The sequence below is a fragment of the Nuphar pumila genome, chromosome 16 (genome assembly GCF_984573655.1).
Source record: "Nuphar pumila chromosome 16, dmNupPumi1.hap1.1, whole genome shotgun sequence".
NCBI lineage: Eukaryota > Viridiplantae > Streptophyta > Magnoliopsida > Nymphaeales > Nymphaeaceae > Nuphar > Nuphar pumila.
The window spans coordinates 10,258,463-10,281,726 of NC_143264.1; the positions used below are offsets into that span (position 1 = coordinate 10,258,463).

Genomic DNA, 23,264 nt, shown 5'->3' on the forward strand with positions numbered 1-23,264 from the left:
CCCCACATCCAAGACTAGATCCTTCTCTGCAAGCACCAGGGATTGCACCAACGGCACATTGACAACTTGTTGTTAATGAATATAAAAGAAATAAAACACGTCCAAAGAGGTAACATGGTTCAGCATTATGCTTACATCACGGTAAAGGGAGCCTGATGCTTTGATTTTGTTAATTGATCTATAGTGATTTTGTTAATTGATCTATAGATTTCAAGAAAAAAAAAGGAGAACCACCACCAGTTAAGAGGATCAACATGGAATGAGAAACTGCAATATAATCTTCAATCAACTTTGAATTTGCATAAATTACACAGGCCACCTACAATCTCCCCCTCAAGTTAGTGCGCATATATCAATCTGCCCCAACTTGTTGATGACTATCTTTATGTCTTTCACTGCCCAAGGATTTAGTAAGAATGTCAGCCAGTTGATCACCACTTGGCATATTCAGAGTTTTGATAATTCTTGCTTGAATTTTTTCTCTGATAAAATGACAATTCACCTCTATATGTTTAGTTCTTTCATGATATACAGAGTTGACTCCGATGTATATGGCTGCCATATTATCACACTTTAGTTCAACCAGTTCTGTAATCTCTATTCTTATATCTTTCAAGAGTGCTTTCAGCCATATAATTTCACATGTACAACCAGCTATGGCTCTATATTCAGCTTTAGTGTTGATCTTGCCACAACACTTTGATTTTTGCTTTTCCAAGTGACCAAATTGCCTCCAACAAAGGTACAATACCCCGAGGTTGATCATCTGTCATTTGAATCCCCAACGCAGTCGGCATCAGCATATCCCATTAAAGTAAGGGATTGATTTCTTTTTAGTAAAACTCCTCTATCAGGACTCCCCTTTAAGTATCTCAATATTCTATGAGTTGCCTCAACATGGATAGTTTGAGGGTTGTGCATAAACTGGCTAACCATACTCACAACATATGTAATGTTAGGTCTTGTCATAGTCAAGTATATAAGTTTCTCAATCAATCTCTGATATCTTTCTTTTTCTACTTCTTCCTCGTCATTAATTTGAAGCTTGCAATTCATCTCTAATGGAGTTTCAACGGCTTTGGCACCAAGCATCTCAGTTTCCTTCGGGAGATCAAGAACATATTTTCTTTGACAAGTAAAGATCCCTTTATTTGAATGTGTGACCTCAATTCCCAAAAAATACCTCAGTTTGCCCAAGTCTTTTATTTCAAACTGTTTATTCAAATAATGTTTAGCCTTCTTCATGAAGTCCACATCATCACCTGCCATGATGATATCGTCAATGTACACCAACAATATAGAAGTTTTAAACCCCTTTTTTGGCAGTGAACATGGTGTAGTCGGCCATGCTCTTCTTAAAACCAATCCTGATGAGAGCATCACTTAACTTGGAGAACCAAGCACGGGGAGATTGTTTTAATCCATATAAAGTTTTTTCTAATTTACAAACATAGCCATGTTCATTTTTGATACCTGCAGGCACTTCCATATAAATTTCTTCTATGAGATCTCCATGAAGGAAAGCGTTTTTAACATCAAGCTGCATAAGGTTCTAATTTTTGTTTGAAGCAATTGAGAGAAATGTTCATACTGAGATCATCTTGATAACATGTGTGAAGGTTTCATTGTAGTCAATTCCTTCTTTTTGTGTGAAGCCTTTTGCAACTAAGTGGGCTTTATATTGCTCTATACTGCCATCACTGTTATATTTTATTCGATAAATTCATTGACATCCTACCACCTTTTTTCCTTTGGGTAATGGTACCATTTTTCAAGTGTTATTCTTTTGAAGGGCTGATAGTTCCTCTGCCATGGTAGCTCTCCATCGAGGGTCCTTGTGGGCTTCATCCAATTTGGTGGGTTCTTGATGAGAGTAGGTATTAAAAATATAAGTGAGATATGGTTTGGATAGTTTGGAGAAGGTCATGTAGTTTTCAATGGGATGGTCTATTTTGGATGTAATGTAAGTTTGGTAATCACTCAAATGAGATGGTGGTTTAGTAGGTCACGTGGACCTTCTCAAGGGTGGCTTAGGTATGAGACTTGATTCAGGGACAGATGGAAAGTTGACGGATTCAAAAGTAGGTTCGGCTGGACTAATCATAGGCTGGTGGGACTCGACTTGAGACTAATTTTCATGGCTGTCAAAATAGAAGATGGCATGGTTTGAATGGGTAGGACAGGACTAGTGTGAGTAGGTCTAGGACAAGTTGTCTATCCCTGGCTCGATTTCTGGAAAAAAGGTTCTTCTTCAAAGAATTTTACATCTTGCGAAATAATTATTTTTATAGTGGTGGGATTGTAACATTTATAGCCCTTCTTTGATCTTGAATACCCGAGGAATATACACTTTGTTGCTCTTTCTTCTAATTTATTTCTAAAGTCAGCTTGAACATTCATATAACACATACAACAGAAAACTTTAAGGTGCCTAATAGAAACCAGTTTTTTATACAATAATTCCGATGGTACCTTGTTATCCAGGCTTGAACTGGGAATCCGATTTGATATATAGCATGTTGTTGTAATAGCTTCTGTTCAGAATCTGAGAGGCACATTCATATGAAACAAAAGTGAGCGAGCAATATTGAGCAATTGTCTATTTTTTTGTTCAACCATTCCATTTTGTTGCAAAGTTCTTGCACATGTATTTTGGGGACAGATCCCATGATTTCTCAAAAATTATGTAAGACATCATTTATATACTCACCACCATTATCAGATCGCGGGCAGTTTAGTTTGACATTGAACTGAGTGGAGACAAGATTAAAAAATTCTTCAAACATAGTGGGAACTTCACTCTTATTTCTAAGAAAATAAAGCCAAGATATCCTTGTTTTGTCTTTAATGAATGTAATATAATATCGGCATCCAGCATGTGAGTCCATAGGAGCAGGCCCCCACACGTTCGAGTAGACCAATTCAAACAATGATTTAGATCTTGTGTCCGATTTTGAGAATGGCAATCTGGTTGACTTGGATAACTCACATGCATCGCACGCCCGACTGTCAGTATGCAGTTTTGGGATGATTTTATTCAGCACATGATATGGGATATGTCCAAGACGTGAGTGCCATTGTCAGTAAGACTTATTCCCATCATTAGCAGCAAAAAAACTTGAGTGAGACTTGTCAAGGGTATACAAGTTGTTTTGTTCCAGACCTCTACCAATCTCCCTCTTCGTTCCCAATTCCTAAAATATCACATTCTTGGGGGAAAAAATAGCAAGACAATTATATGTCTTGGTAAGCTTGCTCACAAAGACCAAGTTAGCAAATATATTGAGAATATATAAAACCTCTGAGCTATGATTTTTTAAAAAAAAAATTATGCTGTCAATTCCTTTGATAGCTATATGGGAGCCGTCAGCAATATAGATATCCTTATTATTGATTTTGCAAAGATTACTTAGTTGAGTCGGAGTATTGGTCATGTGATCAATCACTCCAAAATCAACTATCCACTTGGAATTATCACAATTTGGAAGAAGAGCAAAACTATTACCTTCTGATTTATTGATGGTCTGGGACGTGACGAGATTAGTCTTGGAAAATTTTTGAAGAAAATTCTCCAACTCCTCCTTAGTGATGAAATTTGCATTCTCTGAATTTCTGGCAGTTTGTTTATCTCAAATGATCTTCCAGCACTTGTCACGTACATGACCAAGTTTCTTGCAATGGCTACAACTTGGTATTGTGTGGCTTCTTTGCTCTCGATTGTTGCTTTCTTTTTGTTGTTCTCCTAAAAAAAATGGTACTTTTGAGTTTGGAGAACTACCTTTTCTTCGACTTCCTCCTTGCTTTCAAATTTTGTGCTGGAACTCATAACTTTGTGCCTAGCATCTTCATGTTAAATGGTCTGACAAGCAGCATTATAACTTGGTAATGGATTGCTCATCAAAATCTAGCTCCTAAGCTCTTCATAATCATCTCCAAGACTAGCTAGCACCTTGAAGATTTTATCTTCCTTAAGGCGTTGTCTATAGGTATTTAGATCAGAGGTGGATGGCCTATATTTCACAAGTTCTTCCCTGAGTCCTTTCAACCTACTCAGGCAAACGTGTATAGGCTTGTCGTCCCTTGTGTATTTGAGATTTCTTGTTGAAACTGATAAACTCTTGCGATGGCATTTTGTTCACCATAAAGTTCTTTAAGGGAGTCCCATACTTCTTTGGAAGTCTCCTAGAACAGAAAGGAGTCGGCAATGTGTGGCTCCATAGAATTTAGAAGCCATCCCATAACTTGGTCATTATTTAACACCCAATCATTGTAGATCAAATTTGTTGTTGCACGTTGTTTGATCTTTCCATTGACATGGCCAAACTTGGATCTGCCATTGAGAAAGAGATGAGTAGCCTTTGCCCAGCTTATGTAAATTGAGTCATTCAATAGATGGGTAGTGATATTCAGTGTGTTGTTGTTGTTGTTGTTGTTGTTGTTGTTGTTGTTCTCCTGTTGATCATTTTTGCAAGAACCTTTGTTGTTGCTGGAGTTCCCATTGCCAGGCTCTGAGGGACTCAAATAGTTGGCCATGGATGCGAACAAGAGACAAACACAAAGATGACAGGTTAAACCCAGCTCTGATACCATGTTAATGAACATAAAAGAAATAAAACATGGCAAAAGAGGTAACATGATTCAGCATTATGCTTACATCTACGATAAAGGGAGCTTGTTGCTCTGATTTTGTTAATTGATCTATTGATGAGATTACATTGCATTTTTATAGGGGATCTCATAACAACCATATCCAAGAAAATAGGAATAAATGTATCAATTGATTTAAAAAAAAAGGAGAACCACAACCAGCTAAGAGGATCAACATGGAATGAGAAACTGCAATATAATCTTCAATCAACTTTGAATTGCATAAATTATGGAGGCCACCCTATCAATCATAACAGTTGCAATACAGGTTCAAAAACCACACATCTAGCATTCCTCAATGCAACACAAGAATGTTCCTCCCCCATGCCCTCCTCGACAAGCACCTAATCTATCACATCCTCATTACGAGTAATCAGTTTGGCATCCTCTGATACTTCATTAAGAATATCAAAGGGGTTATAGATATCCTTAGGAGAGGACTTTTGCATTTTTTTCTTACAAGATTATTGTCAACCGTCCCTAACAGAATTATTAGCAACTGTCATAATCGATTGACACCTTTCAATGCCATGCGTACGAGACTGACACACACTTAGACTTTTGAAGATGATTCATACTCAAACTTAAGATCTCCACAAAATGACTCACCCAAAGCAATAAACATTGACTCAATCAACTCAGAATTCACAAGGACCTCCAACAAAATACATACAAAGTGGAACCTTACCTGAGAATATGTTTGATCATCAATGGCAACCAACTTCCCTTCGAAAGCCTTCGTGATCAAAACAAATATGTCACTATACCAAACCGCGGGTGGGAGGTCAAAAACATGTACCCATACAGAAATCAAACATAGTCTGCAAAATTTAGGAATCCCAGCTCGATCCCCTTATTGCATCAATAAGGTTCTCTCTGCTAGGTTGAAGGGACTCTACGAGAATGGACAGCAACTCCTTGTGGTTATCGAACTGCACCGCAAACTCACTTTCTTCTCTACATAGCTTCAAAATATATAATGCATGTTCCATAGGGTGCCTATCCCACTTGCAAACCATGGAATGTTTGCATCGCTTCCTCTTCTGCTCATAGAATGCTTGTGGGATGCATATAGTTTTCTTCCCATTGACAACACATGGCGGGGGAAGATTAGGGTTACCTGAAATCAAATTGCACCCAACAATTCGCCCCCATGACCGTTGCGCCAACAAAATAATAGTCTGATCAGCGTCAATCATTGAAAGAGAACAAATGTTGTCATGTCCAGGGCTACCACCAGGCTCACCATGACCAAAAAAAGGACCCATCTTAAGCGAACTAACATTAGAGACAACATGCATCAAGACGAAAGGAGGAATGTCCACATGAATCGTCTCCTCTACCTTAAGATCAAAATTGACAAGCTCTACAAATGTGTCATGATGCCCAATGATTAAGGAATGCTCTTGCAATGCCGCCCTTGCAGGGACTTCCAATAGTGCGGGCTGAGAATCAACACCCAATGGATCCATTGTTGTAGGTCCAAGCATGATCCTCTGCACCACATCAGTCAAAGGGGAAACCACCCACGATAAACCCAGCTCTATCTTCTTCAGATCCTCATCTTTGGAGCCTAAGATCATAACACCAATTATACCAAAGAGCCACCTACATGTTCAATATGCAGTGGTCGCACTCCAATATCCCCCTCCCCCATGAGGCGAGGGGGAGGGGGCACACGATTGTCTTGTGGCCCTAACCCTTTATCTCTCCTGCTAGGTAGACATACGAGGAAAGGACCAAACATCACTGTATAGGGAACACCAGTACCTGGGTGGGAGGAGACGACCAGAGAGGAGGTTGGCCGATTAGTCAAAGGCCAACGATCTAGCAAGGAACGACCATTAGGAAGCCCAAAGGGGAAGAAAACACTAGTAAGGCTTTCCTTCAAATATGAAATTTGGGATTCTAACTTAATTGAATAGGCTATTTGAATTGTATGTTTAACATTTGTGATGTTTGATCTAAAGATTGCGAAGGACATGCATGCGAACATCCACAGATGCACTTATAGGCATGCATACACATGTACCCATGCACATAGAGATGCATTGTAAAATCAACTAAGGTGAAGCATGCATTTAGGATTATCTATTGATATATTTTAACTACTAAGCAGAATTTATCAAAACATATAATAAAAAAAACCTATAAAAAATAAGAAATTTGTCAAAATATAAAAAATAGTATGAAGACTCAATTATAGCCATGAAGTAGTTAGTTGCTACAAAAAAAATAAATCATGATTATGTGAACTAAGAACTGATTCTTATCAAAGTCATGAGATTATTACTAGAGTGGGGTAACTTGGTAATTCTTGTTTTGATCATAACCCTTTTTAAAACATTGCAAAGCTTTTTGAGAGCCAAGAAATGCATAACATTTTGGTGAAACCAACATCAAAATTTTTTAATAAAACATAAAATAGAAGTATCAGAGATACTATGATACTGATGAGTGAACACTATATGACTAAACATTATATCATGAAATTATTATATTTTGTTATATTGTATATGGGATGAACTAGTCTTCTCCTAGTTTTCTTGCTGCCAAGATGTAAAAATGCAGTTCATGTCCTATTATCTGATAACATGTTGTAATATACAGAGGACTTTGTGTCATCAAGTATCTTGAAATTCTCTTTGTCCATGTGTTCTATTGTGTTTTAGCAGTTACACACCTCCTTATTTTCATTAACCTAATGAGAACGTATGATATCCTCTAAGAATCTAGTCATCACATCACTCATAAAGACAAGCATGTGCTTACTACGCATTTTGCCCACCCTAGCTTAAATTCTTGGCTTTGCCGTTGATTGGAATGCCACTCCTAGTTTGCATTTGAACCTCTTCACTTCATTCTCATGTACGCCTTGAATACCTCTTTCATACTTAGAACCTCAATTTCTTCCATTTTGCCATTAGAGTTGATAGCATTACTAAAGTTATTGGTCTCACAAAATTTTGTTATATTTGGCGTAGAAACTCTAGTAACAAACCTACCAATATTAGGTGCATATGCCTTAGCATTAAAAAATATAGAGGATAAATCACTCAAATAACATAGACTACAATACAAGAAAACTAGCACAAGCATTCCCAATATGGCCACAATTATGGTAAGCTTCCTATGTTCTACTATGTAATGCCCCAAAATCCCAACTTAGAAAATCCATAGATTTTTAGAGTAAATTTTTTTTTTGAAATATTGCGCAAAGCAGAAAACCATAAAGAAAAACAGTTGGAAATTCTGAGCGGGTTACAGGATGAACCAACAAGTAGAAACAACACATTGTCATTGGTTTGCAAAATGAAACAGAAAGATGTATAATTCATTTCTTTACAAAATGCCTCTCAAAAGAAGGGACATTACCCCAAATAACTGTCAGAATCGTGAGAAGTTTTAGAAGTGTGGGATCCAATCCTTGCAGCACATCGAGCCCCATCACACAACCTGTCAATCACCTATATCCTCATAAAACAGGGTGAGTACTCTTACGAGTTGGTGAGATAAACCATTCACAATATACCATTTTCAGGAAAGCATGAACATGATAGAAGTTATGACATGAAACAAAAGTACGTAACAGAACTACAACTAACATGATGGAACTGCTAGAAATATGCAACCAAAGTATATGTGCATGTGAGCATATGTGCATCGTGCGACAAGTACGAAAACTAGCAAAAGTAACAATGTAAAGCTCGGTGCATCTTGATGAGACAGTTAGAAACATTTAACCAAAGTAAGGCATCTATAGAAACGTATAACAAGTTATGTACTACGAAGGAAAGTACATGTAACTACACATTTCTAACATGAAGAAACAAGTGTAACTGGTAAGTCAGAGTGAGTATGTGATAGTTTCATGTTTATGTTCTTTCTTGCTTACTCCTTCGGGTACGCGAAGGAAACTCACATAGATAACGAATTTCAAACTACACTCTTCAAAATGAACCGTTTTATGAAATGGGCGATCGGGCAGTGAGACTTATAGCAACATTCCCTCATTCTGAGGTACTTAGGATCATCTGGTCTTGTGTTCCTCGCAAGGCAACATGAACAACATACAAAGATCTGCCCCACCCATTCATGTGCTCTAACACAACAACGTCAAGAGGAGCATTTCGCCGATGGAGGAGACATAACACCATTTTATGTCTTAAGGGTATTACAACATGTGAGCTCACTCGCGAACGTGGGACAATTGCCCAACGCAACACATATAGAGATTCAACATTATCAATTGGGAAATGTGCCAATAACCTACGTGGTGTTCAATTCCCAACCCTTTGTTGGGATACATCATGTGTATAGTGTGTGATAATGCATCAGTGTAGTGATAGCACACAAAACCTAAATACGACACTCGATGTAAGCAAAAGACAATCTAGTTTAGTGTCTTGGTGTCAAAGTGTGAGTGCAAAGGCATACATCATATTTTCTATATTCATGCACATATATCGAAATGTAAACAATGGCAATTATGCATATCACACTCAATCCATATTGCAATGTGCAATCATGTGCAAGTGTGAGGTGTAATTTGGCAACAATATGCAATACACGAATCAAATATGTGATTCCACCAATTTCTTGTAACTACGACACTAAACACATTTTATCGTAACAATTCCATGCACGTTTTCATATGTGTGAGTGGTGTGCAATGTTCTAAACATTTGAAATGCGAATATACATATATGCATGCGACATTTTGTAATTAACTCGCCAAGGTGTTATCAACGACTATCGCGCTATGACGAGTGCTTATACACATACGACTTTGCTTGCATTATTGCACACAAGGAAAAACTATGAAACCACCATGACTCATTGCCAAAATGTTGGAAATAAGGGATTGCATTCAACAGCCATGCACATAGCGCGAGTGTGTAGAGAAAAAGGTGCCAAAGCAGCTCGCAACCCGCTGCCTTGAGCCACTCATCGCATCAATCCACGAGACTACGACGCACAACATCATACACACTGCTAACGCGGCAGAGCTGCGGCCCTGCACACACACTAGGGAACGGTCAACAGTAGGCCTGCTGTCGACGCCAACAGCAACAAAGGTCAAGGTTGCAAGGCCAGCTTGTCGCAGACTGCCCTGGACTGCGTCGGTCTGGGCGTCCAAGCTCAAACGATAATGAAAAAGGGTCTGGTCCATGCAGGACCAGACCAGCCTGAACCACACCCACACCCTGGTTTGAACCAAAGTGGTTCAGACCAGAGGGGTGCGGTACAACCCATGGTCAACAGCTCCAAACTGCGTCAGTCTGGGTGCTCCAACACCACACACACTAGCCGGGTCCAGTCCATGCAGGACCAGACCTTGCTGGCTAAAATGAGAGTGGGAGACCCTGGTCTGAACCAGGGTGGTTCGGACCAGGCTCTACTGGTATAGGTTGTGGCCTACGCTTAGAAGGCACGCAGCCAACACCAAGACCTGGGTGCAGCCTGCAGCCGGTTAGCAGTCTTTGCAAGGCTTCACGACGGGAGCCCCTGTCCAAACCCTGTTCAGACCAGGGAGCCCTTGGCAGGGTCTAAACCAGGATGGTTCAGACCGACCAGATCAGAGGGCGAGGAGCTATAGCAGAGCCCCAAACTGAGGGTTGTTGTAGCTCGGCTGTGAGCAGGGAAAAAAGAAGGGAAAGATATACAAGGAATAACCTTTTTGAGAAAAAAAATGAAAGAATAAAACATGTTTCCATCATGCACAAGAACCATAAATGACATCCTTTAGTAGCTTACTTAGAACCCCTTGCATTCCACAGAACGAAAGAAGGGTGCCCCGGGTTCTCAGCCTTTCAAAAGACCAAAAATGAACTTATTCTCTCACAAGTGACTAAAACCTTGGCAAAGAACGCCTTTGCACATACAATAAAGTGTGTGTGGGTGCCAAAATCATGGAGAAAACACATTTTCATCACTAGCAAACCTTAATCCACCAAAAACCCTTGCACACATCAGATGCAACGAAGGTTTTGGCTTCATGTTTCAATGATTCATACATAACAAATATTTTTCCAAATAAAATGGTAGAAAAAGATAGGAATCTCACCTTGATCGGATGAAGGAAGGAGAAGAAGATGTTATTCTCTTGCTTGCAACGAATGCTCAACAACACACACACACAACTACTAACACCAACCGAAAATTCAGTAGAGAGAGTAGAGGAGAGAAGAGATAAGAGAGTAGAGGAGAGAAGAGAGAGAGAGAGAGAGCTCCAAAAACGTCTATTTTGGGATCCCTCTTTTTTTTTCAAAAAACTTTTATATGGTTGCATGGTAGATGGAGGGCTAGGATCAATTCAGATGATCCAAGGGCCATGGTGTGTTTCACACCCCTCTAGGCATGGGCAAGAATGCAATATTCTTGCATGGCCGCCCACACCCCCAATCGTTAACCTCTATTTAAATTTCCTTTTTAGCATTTCAAAAGTGTCATGGGGTTGTCGTCCCATGCACCCAATAAGAGCTTACCTCTCTCATAATGACCCCCCTTGCAAATTACAAGGGTACCATAGGGTTGCCGCCCATAAGGCCAATCAGATCCTTCTTTTCAAAAACTTCATCATTTCTTACCTTCTTACCACTGCCTAGCATGGTCAAATGTGACCCACTGGTCTTCTTCACCAGGGTGACGCCTAGTGAGGTCGAGCCAGGGCTAGGTTCGAGCCTCTGGGTCAAGCCCAACCGAACCCTAAAAAAAAGAATCGATTTTTGTTTTATTAAAACTTATACTTAAGGTTTTTGAACTGATCTTTCCAAATTCCAGTGAAACCTAAAAAATTTCTTAAAACCCATATTCTTGTCAGAATTTCTTAGAATACCTTTAACTTAGGCATTTAAAATTCTCAATTTAGCAATTCAAGTAATTCTGTGTTTTTTGAATAAAATGTAGGGACTCAATGTAATATCCATATGATGTACATATATATACATCCATTCTAGGGTTTCTGACATATATATATATATATATATATATATATATATATATATATATATATATATATATATATATATATATATATATATATATATATATATATACACGAATGTGCACACATGCATATGATATATATATACAAATACATATGATATATATATATACATAGATAATTGCATTACAAAATTTCATCTTGTATTGAATTTTCTCAAAAAAATCGTGGGTCTTACGTCCTACCCTCCTTAAAAAGGATTTCGTCTGTGAAATCACAACATCAAACAATAAAAAAGGTCAGTGTACCTTTCTTTGTCCTTCGTTGAAGTATAAAAAATATTGTTTAATCAATGATTTGTTTTTTGTTTAACCAAGCATTATTCTTGGTATGAATGCTAAGTCCTTTATGCCGGGCATATGTATTATAAAAGTTTTTTGCTGCTTCAAATGACACTAACATCAGTCCAACATAAGGTTCAAGAGAGCAACTAACTTGCGACAGGCTATCTCTTTTCTCTTCACTTTCACTACTTGTAGTATCTTCTACTTCAACACTGCCACCACCATCAATATGTCAACAACTTCTCTCATTGTATAATAATTTCAAATACCCATACTCAACACCACTGCCACAAGCATCCATTTCAGCCTCATCATGTTCACTTGTTGAATCAGTTAAAGAATAAGATAATTGATACTACTATCAACAAAGAAACATGCAATGACAACAATATATATATATATATATATATATATATATATATATATATATATATATGTATGTTAGCAATAGAAAACCAAATAATTCAATTTATGCACATCAAGAGAAAGTTGATAGCTTCAACTTATACACATCTTTAATGTCTAAAATAGATAATATAATTGAAACACAATAAAATAAGACAATATATATGTTATATTATGATCATAACATAAAAATACCTAATTGGGAAGGTCCAAGGAGATGATGCAACAACATTCCAATGGTTCACTAAACTGAGACACACACACACCATAACTGGTCTAAAGGGCCTAATACTAATTTGAGGAATATATGCAATTTATGACAAAAGATATTATTAGAACCCAAGACAAATGAGTTCAAAATTTTTTTGACAAATAAGTTATGAACTTTTTTTATTTTTAATCAATAAAAATCTATTGGTTGATATTTTAGAATATAAAAATATATGCTTATTGAAAAATCATTCAAAAATATTAAAAATTAGTAAAATGATTAAAATAAAGTTCATTATGTGTCAGGTTTGTTTCAACATGACATGACATATCGGACTTGTGTCAGAGTGGCATAGAATCGAGCACAAATTTGTCACTAGTCAAACATAATAGCCTCTTTGATTAATATCTAAACATTGCTAACTCAAAGTATAATAAACAAATGTTGAACTATCAAAAGTACATATAGAAAACTAGTGTTCAAGGATTACATCATAACTAAAGTAAAACATTGGATGTCTGCTTGAAAGTAAGCAGTTTTTATTTTCAAAAGAACAAAAAAAAAGTAAGCAATTTGATATTGGTGCAACCCTAACCAATTAAAACTTTAGCAACATTATCATGTTTGTCAAAGAAATATTTCCTCTTTTGTGGGAAAGAGAATTTGTTAGCAATACATGAAACAACAAACATTCATTAAAGAATGAATGCATTATTAAAAAGGTTTTATCTCAAAAGGCATGGATGAGAAAAAGACACAAAATTGAGTTATGGAAGAATAGATAAATAGTATGTACAGGTATATTTTGGTTTTATTTTTGTAAAATGAGATTAAAAAGATGGACATACATATTAGATTTTTCATTGAAAATACAGTTAGGCATGCATATTATGGAGCTCAAATTTAAGACAATGTGATTCAAACCAAAGATCAGATGAATTGGAATCATATTTGAGATTCATGCTTCTTTTTTCAAAAATTAATTTTTTTGCAAATTTTCATTTTTTTTGAATTTTTATTAAAAAATATATGCTTTAAGAGGGGATTTGCTAATTGTGGGTGGACATGTGTTATTTAAACTTACAATTAAGATTGATATCTTCCAAATTATGCATTGGAGACCTCTCAACTCAAATTTTAGAACATGTGATAAATCATTGTCAAGAGTTAACATTTTGAGTAAACAAATATAAGAGCATAACTAAAAATTTCCTTATTTTTTGCAACAAATGAAAACGAGAAATGAAAGAGCACTAATAGTATATGGTAATGTTGTCAGTATCAGTATCAACCTTATATCATTTTACTAACAATTCAAGTGAATTGGCTAATACCAATACTCAAGTAAATCATTTTGAATTGGCCAAAAAAATAATTAAAAAATATTAGGTGTCAATCATAACATGACACATGTTAAAGCTATTAAAATAATTTTAAGTCATTTTTATATTTATTAAAAAATAGTCGATTCAAGGGTGAAGCGTAACGATTTTTCTATCGATGCTATATGTATCGGTCGATATTGACAACATTGGTATTTGGACACTAGGTCATTGTTTAAAAAAAAGGATCTTATCCTCTGACATATGATGTCAAAAGATCGATGTTGATCTTAGATGCCAAATTCATGCAGATGGCTTAGATTCATCCACAACCCATGAGAATATAGAATGATCCATTCATTGGTTGGATGGCTAGGATTGAATGTAAAATGGACATCATGATATGTCAGATGATGGGATCCAATCTCCATATAGGTATGATTGGGTCCTTTAATATCTATCTTAATAAGAGTCAGATTTAGAATTGAAATCAAATGTAAAAAAACTCGAATCAAATTCAAGTTCGACCATATTATTCACACTATAAGGATGTGGGTTAATAGTGGCAATTTTTCTCACCTCTATTGCTTTATTTCTCGTCGTTGTTGGCCTATAACGGCGATATTTCTCACTAATAAGTCATCGTTAAGAAATAGATTTTGTTGACCAATAACGGCAATATTTATAGGTCGTCGTTATAGGTGACCCAACGCCAGCGAGAATGGTCGTGATAACTGGGAACACTAGTAGCGGTGAGGCAGTTTATAACGATGAGCTTATTTTAATGGTGAGATAGCCAATAATGGTGAACATTCTGGTGTCACCATTATAGCCTACAACAGTGAATTAATGCTCACCAATATAGGCTATAATGGAAAGAATTAACTCATCATTATAGGCTGGGTATAATGGCAAAATAGGGATTTCTCATAACAACGACATAGAAATGTCACTGTTATAGGCTCTAAACCTGCAAAATTAAAACTAAAAATTAGTTTTAAAAAAAAAATTACATTCAATTGAAACATATATTGTACAAAAACTTCAAATATATTTCAAACATATATACATCCTCAAACATTCAATTTTAAACATAGAACCTCAAACATTCACTTTAAACATACATCCTCAAACATTTAACACACTTCAAACTATTGATATACATTCAACAAAAACTTCAAATACAATTTAAAAATACAAACCCCCCACCCCCTACATCCCCTCCAAGCCTACAACAAACGCATTTCAAATACAAACCCACTACATCCTCAAACATTCATTTCAAACATACATTTAACAAAAACTTTAAATACACTTTAAAACTACAAACCCACTACATCATCTCAAAGCCTGCGACAAACATACTTCAAATACAAACCCCTTACACTCCTTACATCATCTTCAAGTATGCAACAAATATATACACTTCTAATATTCACATAAATCAACCTGCAAACAATAAATTAAGAATCTATTAGATAAAATATATTTAGCACTATACTTTCTGAAAAAAATCAACTTAGAGAATAAGAAACTTACCCTCGTATGCTACTTCTAGAGGTACGAAGACGATTTACTAGTTTATAGAATGCACTTGCAATCAGTTCATGTCCATCTATTTGAGTCTGCAAACAATAAATTAAGAATTTATTAGATCAAACACATTTAGCACTATATTATATAAAAAAAATAAACTTAGAGAATAAAAAACTTACCCTCGTATGATACTTCTGAAGGTACAAAGACGATCCACTAGTTTATAAAACACACTTGCCATTAGTTCTTGTCCATCTATTTCAGTCTATAAGCAACAAGTTAAGAATCTATTAGATTGAATATATTTAGCACTATACTACATAAAAAAAATAAAAAAATGTATCCTCGTATGATACTTCTGGAGGTACAAAAACAATCTACTAGTTTATAGAATACACTCATATCAGTTCTTTTCCATCTATTTTAGTTTGCAAACAACAAATTAAGAATCTATTAGATCAAACATATTTAGCACTATATTATATAAAAAAAAACTTAAGAAATAAAAAACCTACCCTCGTATAATACTTTTGAAGGTACAAAGATGATGCACTAGTTTATAGAATGCACTCATCGTTGGCTTCTGTCCATCTAATTCAATCTTTAAACAATAAATTAAGAATATATTAGATCAAACATATTTAGCACTATACTACATGAAAAAAATAAACTTAGAGAATAAGAAACTTACCCTCATATGATACTTCTAGATGTACGAAAATGATCCACTAGTTTATAGAATACACTCATTGTCGGTTCCTATCCATCTATTTCAATTTGCAAACAACAAATTATGAATCTATTAGATCAAACTGATTTAGCATTATATTATATAAAAAAAAAAACTTAAAAAATAAGAAACTTACCCTCGTATGATACTTCTGGAGATACGAAGATGATTCAATAGTTTATAGAACACACTTATTATTGGTTCTTGTCCATCTATTTCAGTCTTCAAATAGCAAATTAAAAATTTATTAGATCAAATATATTTAGCATTATACTATATAAAAAATAAACTTAGAGAATAAGAAACTTACCCTTTATGATGCCTTTGTATGTACGAAGATGTACCAGGCTTGATAGTTATTAAAGTTGTTTGTTGCTTGATCTACTTCTGATATACAAAAGTCAGTCTGGTTGTGGTAATGATATTTGAATTCTTTTGTAACATTTATCTTTCACGAAATTATGCATAAGAATATTTATCAATCATCCTATGAATTATCTCAGTGTAATGGCATGGGACCTTCATTGACAGTGTAGGGGTAAATGAATCAATTCATTCGCAATCATCCTCTTGATACACATTGTTGTTTTGTTCTTCATTTCATTTAGATGAAGATGGTAGAATCTCGTACATATTTTTTGGTATTATCTTTTGTGCTATATGCATTTCATTTTTTATGATATCTCTAATATAAAATACTTGCATAACTTGAGAGGCTAAAATAAAGGGATTCTAGTGCAATGTTGGGTGAGATATATTGACACATGTAAAGTATTTGCCTTACGTATATACTCAATTCTATCCTATATATTTAAATTCAATAATATCTTTTAAAACATCATAATATTCTACATCAGGTTCCCCTAAATTGCCTTCACACATCACCATTACCCCACTATTCTGAGAATTATGGTCTTCACTTTGAGACAATGTATAAAACCTGGTTTTATTCACATCACAAGTTTAATAGCATTGTGATTCACGCTCAGGTCGTCTTACGAGAATCATAATTCTGGAGAAGCATCATCATGATTCTATAGAAACCAACATGCAAAATCTTGATCATGACGTATTGTAGCTTCTTAAACATTGTTTCACAAGCTGTGAATTATTTGTCTGTGTTCTCTTATATATGACTCACATTCAACGTAGTTGTTCAGTACATACCAATGAGCTCTCGCACATTCTAAATCTAAAAGTACAAGTGGTAAACTGTTTTCGACTTTCATGTGAATGCCATGTGAGAATACAGACAAAATGATTATCCTTGTCGTGTTAGGCCTATCATCATGTCGATCTCGATAGTTAAATTTAGTATCAATACCACTAAGATACATTGAACAAAAGGTCGCACATTCTATTGAAGTATATTCCTCAACAATGGAAGCTTTCACTCATGCTTTGTTTCTCACAATTCACCTTAATCTACCAAAGAATCTCTCAATCGAATACATCCAACAATATTATATTGGTTCAGCAAGTTCGGCCTCACGTGATACATGAATGACAAGGTGCACCGTGATGGTAAAAAATGCAAGTGAAAATATCTTCTCTAAAGTGTATAAGATTACTGGAATATTTTTCTTTATCTTTGTTAAAGCATATGCTCTCAACGTCCTTGCACATAACAACCTAAACATATCGCTCAAACTGATTAAAGGCATGTTGATTGTCTTCTTTAGATATCCATAAGCTGCAATAGAAAGTAGGCAATAGAAAAAGATGTGGATATCATGACTCTTCATTTTCAAAAAATCAGCATTATTTATGTTTACACATCGCCCAATGTTAGATGTGTAGCCATTGAAAAACTTCGCATCCTTCAACCAATCAAGAAACTAAAAAATAGATATTTTGCATGTAATTTCTTCAGTGTTGCATCGCTTCTGTCTAAGTGCAGGTGACGACATATCTTTTTTAGTCTTAAATCTTTTCGTATATTTTTGTTGACCTTTGTTTTTTTCTTTATATCGAGCAGTGTATCTGATCTGAGTCTGATATGTTAGGGCAGCAAAACCGATCGTATATCTGATCTGAGTCTGATATGTTATTTTCAGATATGGATCCTTTAAGTAAAATCCAGCACATTCAGATTGGATTTGAATCTGTTCAATCTGATTACTTTCAGACTTGTGTCAGATTCCGGTCAGCATTTGAAGTCAGATCTGGAGTTGATCCGAATCAGAATCTAACCCAAATTGTATTTTTTATATGTAAATAGCTTGCTTTTGTTCTATTTTTTCCGGCTCCAATATTACCACATGTATTTTGAATTTAGATTCAACTAAACATCTTTGGATCTGATTCAGATCTGGATCCAAATTCAGATCTTCTTTTAAGATTCAAATTCGGATATGGCAAGATTCATCCCAAATGTGACACGTTTGTATCCCTAATCCAAATCCAAATCCAGATGCTGATCAGATTCAACCATTCAAGACTGAATCTAATCAGATTGCTTACTCAAATTTTACCTTTTCTTTTTTTACCAAACCTGACTAAACGGGTTCGGGTTGGTTGGGTATCTGCCCAAAACCCGCATTGTGCACATCACTACCCCTAAACCAAGTATAGCTACCAGTTTACCTTAAGCAGATCCAGTGTTCTGGACAGAACACTTTATTAAGTGTTTCGCTCAACTAGGAGGAGACACGTAGTTGGCTACCCCCTATAAAGAAAGGGGAACCCCCCCTATTAAAGAGGGAGGCTAGTGTACTGCCCCTTAACACTTATAAAGTGTTCTGGCCCCAACACACAACCACGTCTCTAGTTTACCAACACGAGAATTGTACAAAAGTTGCATGAATGAGATTGCCAGAGAAAGAAAGAGTCCGGTGTGTGAATGTAATAAAAGTCATGTGATTTTAGTCCCTTTTTATCACCTCCAAATAAAAGTTCACAAAAAGGCAGAAATGTGGTGAATGTAATAAAATTCCTTCACTTTTGTCACCCCCCTTATTAATTGCCTATCACCCCCACACTTTCTTTTTTTATCCAGCAGAAAATATCATAAATACCTTTGACATTGTTTTCTGTCTTTTTATTTTGGGGCAAAATTTTCAAATTGCTACCTTGATGATTTCCATAATGCCTGAACAAGCATGGACCTGAAACATTTTCAAATTCATGAACTAAGCCCTCGGAGTTTTAGGCTGACAGGACAGAGACAGTAAGTGCGGCAGGCTGAGACTGAGCCAGTGCAGTTAGGTCTACTTGCCTGGGGCGGTTTCTTTCTCTGAGTAAAAATTAAAAAAAAAATACACCAAAAATAAGAGATCAAGTTCATGATTTCAAGTTGAAACCAATAAATAGGGTTGTACTAAAAATATTAACTGATCTCTTATGCGCCCCAGTCAATCACATGACAGCATTTCATGAACCTCATCAACAAAATACAGGCCCCACTCAAAATATTTCCATATGATTGGTTGGAGAACATAAAAGATCGAAAAAGAGATCCCTGAATCCCCAAGTACGAGAATGCATTCCTAAATTAGGAATTGTAAATTAGGGATGGCAATGGACCTAGGGAAAACGGGCCTCGCCCTGCCTCGCCCCGTGTGAACCGGGGATGAAGGGCATGAAATGGGGATGAAGGTTAAAATTCCATCCTCGTGTGGGGATGGAGGCGGGTTTGGACTTACGCTTTACCCAGTCTCGATCCCCCCCATCCCTAATCCTTCTAAGGAATGACAATAGACCGAGGGAAAACGGGGCCCCATCCCGCCTGGTCCAGTTTGGACCGGGGATGAAGGACATGAAATGGGAATGGAGGTGGGGGTGGAGGTTAAAATTCATCCCCGTGCGGGGATGGAGGTTAGAATTTTGAGACAAAGCAGGGGTGCAGTCCTTGTCCCAGCCCCAGCCCCAGCCCCAATACATTGCTATCTCTAATGTCAATATGGAAAAACAATTACTCCCCGAGTCCTAATGTGGCATCCTACCCTATTCTTTTAGCCTATTTTGAGTTTACAACAAACCCAATCTGCTAAGTATCCCTACCACGTGTCCACCTTTCGGTGAAGGCAATAAAGACAGGCACCAGCTTACAGTTTATTTATTGATTGAGAGACTGTGGCAGCAAAGCTGATCTTAGTGGTTTGAAGTGCAAGAGTTTTGTGAGAAAGAGATGGCAAGAACTCCTTGTTGTGAGAAGACTGGACTGAAGAAGGGTTCATGGGCACCTGAGGAGGATCAAAAGCTCATTGATTTCATTAGCAAGAATGGCCATGGAAGTTGGAGAGCGATGCCCAAGAAAGCAGGCAAAAAAATACCCGTTACCCTCTTCTCCAAACAACTTCATTTTAAAGAAGTGGCAGTTGGTTTTTGTCTCATAGTTTTCTTCTATTTTTTTAATGGAAAAAACTAACCACCTCATTCACGAGCTCATTGGTGTAAAAACCTCGCATCCTCTTTGTCCATCAGGAAGTACACCCAGCTTCGGCCTAGCAGCCAGGGATGTGTACCCATGGGTTTCGAGCTCATGATACCACCTCAGCCCTACCAAATGAGAAGAGCCCTTGTGGGCCATCTAATACCTTTTTTTAGATCTTATGTTTTTGCTTTTTTTCATATGATGTGTACCAAAGTTGCTTGAAATAAATTGGTATTTTTTTGTCCTTAGTATTTCTTTGTTCTTTTTCTTTTGTTAAGTTTTTTTTTTCTTTTTATAACTCAAAGAAACCATACCTGGCACAAAGACCTGGTCGCACTAGCTCAGTCTGTCATACCTACAGACATCATGCCAGTAGAGTAAAACTACTCCAAGGCTAGGACCCCGCCCCTGGGCCTACTCTATTCCTTTTGTTAAGTTGCTTGCTGGAGAATCATATCTTTACATGACCATTTTCCAACTTGGTTTTTACCAATTTTTTGTTTTCCATGAACAGAAAGAACTATAGTCTTCAATGATGATAGTTTTTCCCTTGTATATTTTTAGAAAGACAGTGCATAAACACTAAAATTTTATATTATCAGCATTCCTTTTCCAATTTATATTCTCAAGAAGATGGCATCTTGGAATTGATTATCATTCTCCCAAGTATTTTTTACTTGAGGAAATAAAATGTTTTTTTCCAGTTCTTTAGTATTTTCCTTAATTCTCTAAACATTTAACAAAAGGCATTTTTGGTGCATTTATTGTTAATTTTTTCTAGTCAATTATCTATCTACTCTAAAGAAAACAAAAAAAAAGATAGTTTTTCATCTCTTACAGGCTTACAACGGTGTGGGAAGAGTTGCAGACTCAGATGGACAAACTATCTTCGACCGGATATCAAACGAGGGCAGTTCTCCTTTGAGGAGGAAACCACCATCATCAGCCTGCATTCAGTCCTCGGAAACAAGTAGGAGTTGATCTGAACCGTCCATTGTCTTTTTCTCTTCTTTTCCTGCATCTTCTGCAAATCTTTTAGTTTCATTTTAACTTAGACCTTTTGTCAAAAAATGGTCTTTCTCTTATCATGGCAAAGTTTTAAATGAGTGATGTTCCTGTTTGCTGGAAAGGATTTTCTTTTCATTAATCCTTTACTGTGCGGAAATTATAGGTCTTGTAAAATTTCTATCAAAACTACCAAAATGATCTTTGCCTTTTTTTAATTGTGAAATAGGCCTTTGACATGTAAGTTTAGTTGGTTGAGATGTTTGTTTGTGATTCTCTCTCTATGTTACAGAGATATGCGCTCACAACCCGACACACGAACCAAGTTCGAGATGCGAGTTCAAACATTTCTTGGAAAAAGCTGTGACATGGATTTTCTTTTTATTTTGTCAATAACTTAATCAATAAAGATTGTGTATATTTTAACATATAAAATCTTTAATTGATTATGTTTGTATTTGGGAAAATTCCATTTAGGTCAAGTAGGCTTGTTTAGTTTTAATGAACTTATGAATTTAAGCTCCATTTCCCTTACCTTGGGCTAATTCCTTAATCTTTGGTTTTCACTGTTCCAAATACCCCCTTACAAAACCATTTTCACTGTCTATTAAATCTTTAATGACAATAAAAACCACAGAAAAACCTTAAAAGTGGCCAAGAAACAACTACTAAAACCAAAACTTACAACGGTGCGTTTGAGTTGCCTCGGATCTCAAATCCAAGGCAATGGATCTAGGATCATAGGATCTCAAATTCCCGTTTGGTTGATCCATCCAATTAAGTTTTGTAACTTTTCTTGTGTCCGGTCGGACGGCTCTCTCTCTCTCTCTCTCTCTCTCTCTCTCTCTCTCTCTCTCTAGGTGGTCAGCGATAGCTGGAAGCTTGCCTGGAAGGACTGACAATGAAATAAAGAACCATTGGAATACACACATCAAGAAAAAGTTGATCAAGATGGGTATCGATCCTGTGACCCACAAGGCCATCCCTGGTGTGCAAGCACAATATTTTGGTACCAATCTCCCCCTATCAAGTCTGTTGAACCAGGCCTCTAGGTGGGATCAACCAGGAACACAACTGCAGGAAACATGCAGAAACTTAGCACCTACGCTGATCAGATGTGATCTCCAGTCGAACATCCATGAGCTCGAACCCTCAGTGCGAACAGGCTTATTCAATGGGTTAAGCATATATGGAGGCACAGGCAATGGCACCATGGCAGATAATGAGATGCAAAAGAGCATCATGGTTTATGAAGAAGCAACAGCCAATGGTGAAATTGAAGGGAAATGTGAGTATTGGACAAACATGTTTGGCTGTGATGGAGATGCAAATCCTCACAGCTTTTAGAGACCAATCTAAAGTGGAAATATTCTAATAGGTATTTTCTCTTTTCACCTCATTCACGTGTACATGGCTGGATAACCCATATTGAAGTAACTGTTCATATAAGCTGGGATTGAAATAAGATCTGGAAAAGAAAGATCGATTTCTACCTTGTTTGCAGTGTTTCTCATATCACTCGAACTGTAATTTTTCCCAAATCATATCCAATTTTCTCACTGGAGTTGTATGTTACAATCAAAACAGTCAGAGATTGTTTAACCCAAATGCATGAGAAAACGACCCATTGTCATATGAAAATGAGAATACCTTGCAGTGAGTAAAAGAATTGTTCCCCCAAGATGGATCGAACCTTTTCCAGTACAAAAATGAATTTTTGGTCCACATCATTTGTTCAGCATA

At 36.5% G+C, this 23,264-nt stretch overlaps 1 protein-coding gene across 1 annotated transcript; it reads left to right on the top strand.

Moving 5' to 3' along the window:
- Window positions 1–20,270: 20,270 nt before the first annotated feature.
- On the top strand, window positions 20,271–23,096 carry LOC149812899 (transcription factor MYB8-like). Its single transcript, XM_089992116.1, has 3 exons — window positions 20,271–20,403; window positions 21,357–21,486; window positions 22,382–23,096. The coding sequence occupies exons 1-3, from the start codon at window positions 20,271–20,273 to the stop codon at window positions 22,866–22,868; spliced, it is 750 nt and encodes a 249-aa protein (XP_089848242.1). The 3' UTR covers window positions 22,869–23,096.
- The last annotated feature ends 168 nt before the right edge of the window (window positions 23,097–23,264 follow it).

Bases quoted from the DNA above. Each gene is read 5' to 3' on its own strand.
- LOC149812899 (XM_089992116.1), top strand. From the start codon at position 20,271: ATGGCAAGAACTCCTTGTTGTGAGAAGACTGGACTGAAGAAGGGTTCA. The intron at 20,404-21,356 runs GCAAAAAAATAC...CATCTCTTACAG, and splicing joins AGCGATGCCCAAGAAAGCAG to GCTTACAACGGTGTGGGAAG. The intron at 21,487-22,381 runs GTAGGAGTTGAT...CTCTCTCTCTAG, and splicing joins CATTCAGTCCTCGGAAACAA to GTGGTCAGCGATAGCTGGAA.